At 43.6% G+C, this 5000-nt stretch overlaps 1 protein-coding gene across 1 annotated transcript in view; it reads left to right on the plus strand.

Moving 5' to 3' along the window:
• LOC138946533 (macrophage mannose receptor 1-like) overlaps positions 1-5000 on the plus strand; it is an 86806-nt gene that overhangs the window by 58668 nt on the left and 23138 nt on the right. The window contains exons 36-38 of the mRNA XM_070317975.1: positions 646-780; positions 2640-2806; positions 3292-3391. Of these exons, the coding sequence (XP_070174076.1) occupies positions 646-780; positions 2640-2806; positions 3292-3391 (402 nt within the window). The remainder of the gene's footprint in view (positions 1-645; positions 781-2639; positions 2807-3291; positions 3392-5000) is intronic.

Here is a 5000-nt window from a genome sequence, read left to right on the forward strand (position 1 = left end):
TTCCAGTCCATGCATGCATGTTTGGAGATCCTTGTTTGTCAGGCTGGCCAGGGCACGTGACTTTGGCTGCCTGACAATTTCAAACGGGCAGGTTGTCATTTTGAAAGCAGATCTTCGTAAAAGTGGAAACACAGACGGAAAACATTATGAAAAAAAGATGACCGTTTTTCGTCAGCTGCCCTTCAACGAAGGATCCTCGCTTTACAAGTACGACATACTCTATTTCCATCCATTATGATAACTTATGGGCGAGTAGGTAAGTGTACTGTGATAACATCATGTTCTCAAAGACTATTAGATTGTAACCAAAGAGTGTGCTAACATTCTAATTCATTATTGCCCTGACGAATTGTACATTTCAAAACTTGTCCAGAATTACAAAACATAAAAATAAAACAAAAAATGTGTTATGTGCAGGCAGCAAGTATTTGAAGTTGGCGGGTTTTGCCAGCAATTTTACATTCCAAAATGTGTTCAAAATAACAAAACAAAATAAAAAATAAAACCACAAAGGAAATGTGTTATGTGCAGGCAACAATCATTCATTTCACGGTGGTGGGTTTTGCCAGCAGTTTCACATTTCAAAATGTGTCCAAAATAACAAAAAAGAAGAAATAAAACCACACATTACTGTGTCATATGCAGGCAACAAGTGTTTCAAGGTGGAGGGCTTTGCCAGCACGAAGGGCATGAACTACACGGAAGCAAGAGACACGTGTCGAGCCATCACTGCCAAACACCCCGTGGACATCGCCTCCATCACCACTGAGCAGCAGCAAGGTAAGCATCCTTCTAGCTTCTAACACACCCCCACCCCTCACTACCCCACCACCCACCCTGTGGACATCGCCTCCATCACCACTGAGCAGCAGCAAGGTAAGCATCCTTCTAGCTTCTAACACACACCCCACCCTTCACTACCCTACCACCCACCCTGTGGACATCGCCTCCATCACCACTGAGCAACAGCAAGGTAAGCATCCTTCTAGCTTCTAACACACACCCCACCCCTCACTACCCCACCACCCACCCTGTGGACAACGCCTCCATCACCACTGAGCAACAGCAAGGTAAGCATCCTTCTAGCTTCTAACACACACCCCACCCTTCACTACCCCACCACCCACTCTGTGGACATCGCCTCCATCACCACTGAGCAACAGCAAGGTAAGCATCCTTCTAGCTTCTAACATACACCCCACCCTTCACTACCCCACCACCCACTCTGTGGACATCGCCTCCATCACCACTGAGCAACAGCAAGGTAAGCATCCTTCTAGCTTCTAACACACACCCCACCCTTCACTACCCCACCACCCACCCTGTGGACATCGCCTCCATCACCACTGAGCAGCAGCAAGGTGAGCATCCTTCTAGCTTCTAACACACACCCCACCCTTCACTATCCCACCACCCACCCTGTGGACAACGCCTCCATCACCACTGAGCAACAACAAGGTGAGCATCCTTCTAGCTTCTAACACACACCCCACCCTTCACTACCCCACCACCCACCCTGTGGACATTGCCTCCATCACCACTGAGCAGCAACAAGGTGAGCATCCTTCTACCTTCTAACACACACCCCACCCTTCACTACCCCACCACCCACCCTGTGGACATCGCCTCCATCACCACTGAGCAACAGCAAGGTGAGCATCCTTCTAGCTTCTAACACACACCCCACCCCTCACTACCCTACCACCCACCCTGTGGACATTGCTTCCATCACCACTGAGCAACAACAAGGTGAGCATCCTTCTAGCTTCTAAAACACACCCCACCCCTCACTACCCCACCACCCACCCTGTGGACATTGCTTCCATCACCACTGAGCAACAACAAGGTGAGCATCCTTCTAGCTTCTAACACACACCCCACCCTTCACTATCCCACCACCCACCCTGTGGACAACGCCTCCATCACCACTGAGCAACAACAAGGTAAGCAGGAATGAGGTGCACGAACCGAAAGTGGGTGCCACCCAAACGAGAGAGAACAAACCGTGGTGTCTGATTCGTTGAAATTACAACAAATCCCAAGTTTTACTAATCCAACACCGCGGCTGGTTCCCGACCGGTTGGTAACTTTATCGTGCACTTCAATCCAGCCTCTACCTTCTGACACCCCCCTCCCCTACCCCTTCACCACCCCCACCACCCTTCACCCTCTCCCCAACAAGTGTTTCAAGGGGTAGGGTCTGTCACTTATTTTCGTGCCCTGACTTTAGGGAAAAAAAGCACTGCCGCTTGTGAATACTACGTTAACATTGTTTCTCTTTTACTCTGTAAAACATAGGGAGTCTTTATATTTTTTAATCGCCTGCACAACTCCATAAACTGTACATTATGTGCACGCCATTGGTATCAACCGGAAACATGACACTCTCGTCACAGTTACTCAATATTTGCGGACTATCTTAGCACCGTGGTATTGACGTGACGTGACGTGATGTGACGTGACGTGGTATTGACGTGACATGTTGAAAGAGTCGGAAGTGACGTCACAGTCTGAAAGAACATAGAACACTTTGAGAATCGTCCAGTGTGAGTGACGACGAACCTCATAATTTTGGAGATGGGCATACATGCTTTAAAGGTCAGTCAATGACAGTTCTGTTTCTCTCATTTGTTTCTTAGCATTTTTGATGACGCTGCTTGAGGGCGTGAACTCGTCAGTGTACATCGGGCTTAACGACCAACACCTGAACAACCATTTTGAATGGCAGAACAACGAGGAGGTCACCTTGACCTATTGGGCTGCTGGCCAGCCTAGTGAGAGGTGGTCGCACTACGGAACTGCTGAGGTGAGTCTGATTGTGTGTGTGTGGGTGGGGGGTGGGGAGAGGGGGAGGGGGGGGGGTTAGAGAGTGGGGAATTGTATGTCAGGGGGAGGAGGGGGTAAAGTGTATACGCGTGTGTGTGTGTGTGTGTGTGTGTGTGTGTGTGTGTGTGTGTGTGTGTGTGTGTGTGTGTGTGTACATTTGCAGTTTGTCTGTCTGCATGTTGGAACGTCTCTGTCTATGCGGATCGGTCCATACACCCAAACGCCAAATTTGTGATTTACTAATTATAGGAGACCAGAAGTCTATAATACTAGTAGTATATTTCATCCACTTGTGAGGATACCAATACAAGACGTGATCAAATCTTCAGTGTGCGCGTGCATACTTACATGCCTGTGTTTGTGTTCTGCCCTCCAAAAAGACGATTAATGTTTCTATGGTAATTATTGGTATCTCCTTTTTCTCAATTTATTGACTCTTTCATGTACACTTCTATATTAACCCAGGAGGACTGCGTGGTGATGAAAGTGAACGAGAAAGACTTTGGCCAATGGGATGACGTGTACTGCGGCAGTCTAAACGGCTACATCTGTCAAACCACCAAAGGTACGATATAAAAACGACGAAGACGATATGAATAATAATCAAACAGATTTGTTTAGCCCTTCCTCTGTCATGTTTTTGTTGTTGTAGACATTTTGTCAATCGTTGTGGTTAAGTAGGCGTAAGCTTTGACGAATACCTTGTTGTTATCTTCGCATTTGCAACGTCACTTTGTGCATCGTTGGTTTTGCCTAAAAACACTTGTTATTTTTTTAATATTTGTTTTAATATTTTTTGGTTCAGAAACTTTGATGTCATTTTAAACACCACGCCCACCACGGCGTGGCGAAATCTAAAATTGCTCTCAAGTTCTATATATATATATATTTTTTTTTTAATTAAAGGAGATCAGACTTCTTTTTTGTCCCATCAGCGGGTACTATTTCGGAAGGGTTTTTATTGTGATGTCGCCTACTGTAAACTTATAACCCTTTCACTTGCTCTCTCTCTCTTTCTTGATAACTTTCTTTCTCTTCCGTCTGCGTGTTTGTTTGGAATTTGTAATACAATATGTTTTTTCAGTTACACGCAAAATGGACATTGGTTTTTATACTGGACATTCTTTTTACATTTAGTCAAGTTATGACTAAATGTTTTAACATCGAGGGGGGAATCGAGACGAGGGTCGTGGTGTATGTGTGTGTGTGTGTGTGTGTGTGTGTGTGTGTGCGTGCGTGTAGAGCGATTCAGACCAAACTACTGGACGGATCGTTATGAAATTTGACATGAGAGTTCCTGGGTATGATATCCTCAGACGTTTTTTTCATTTTTTTGATAAATGTCTTTGATGACGTCATATCCGGCTTTTCGTGAAAGTTGAGGCGGCACTGTCACGCTCTCATTTTTCAACCAAATTGGTTGAAATTTTGGTCAAGTAATGTTCGACAAAGCCCGGACTTCGGTTTTGCATTTCAGCGTGGTGACTTAAAAATTAATTAATGACTTTGGTCATTAAAAATCTGAAAATTGTAAAAAAAAACATTTTTTTATAAAACGATCCAAATTTACGTTCATCTTATTCTCCATCATTTGCTGATTCCAATAACATATAAATATGTTATATTTGGATTAACAACAAGCTCTGAAAATTAAATATATAAAAATTATTATCAAAATTAAATTTTCAAAATCAATTTAAAAACACTTTCATCTTATTCCTTGTCGGTTCCTGATTCCAAAAACATATAGATATGATATGTTTGGATTAAAAACACGCTCAGAAAGTTAAAACGAAGAGAGGTACAGACAAGTCGCGTAAGGCGAAAATACATTTAGTCAAGTAGCTGTCGAACTCACAGAATGAAACTGAACGCAATTCCATTTTTCAGCAAGACCGTATACTCGTAGCATCGTCAGTCCACCACTCATGGCAAAGGCAGTGAAATTGACAAGAAGAGCGGGGTAGTAGTTGCGCTAAGAAGGATAGCACGCTTTTCTGTACCTCTCTTTGTTTTAACTTTCTGAGCGTGTTTTTAATCGAAACATATCATATCTATATGTTTTTGGAATCAGGAACCGACAAGAAATAAGATGAAAGTGTTTTTAAATTGATTTCGACAATTTAATTTTGATAATAATTTTTATATATTTAATTTTCAGAGCTTGTTTTTAA

Source organism: Littorina saxatilis, linkage group LG14, assembly GCF_037325665.1.
Source record: "Littorina saxatilis isolate snail1 linkage group LG14, US_GU_Lsax_2.0, whole genome shotgun sequence".
Taxonomy (NCBI): Eukaryota; Metazoa; Mollusca; class Gastropoda; order Littorinimorpha; family Littorinidae; genus Littorina; species Littorina saxatilis.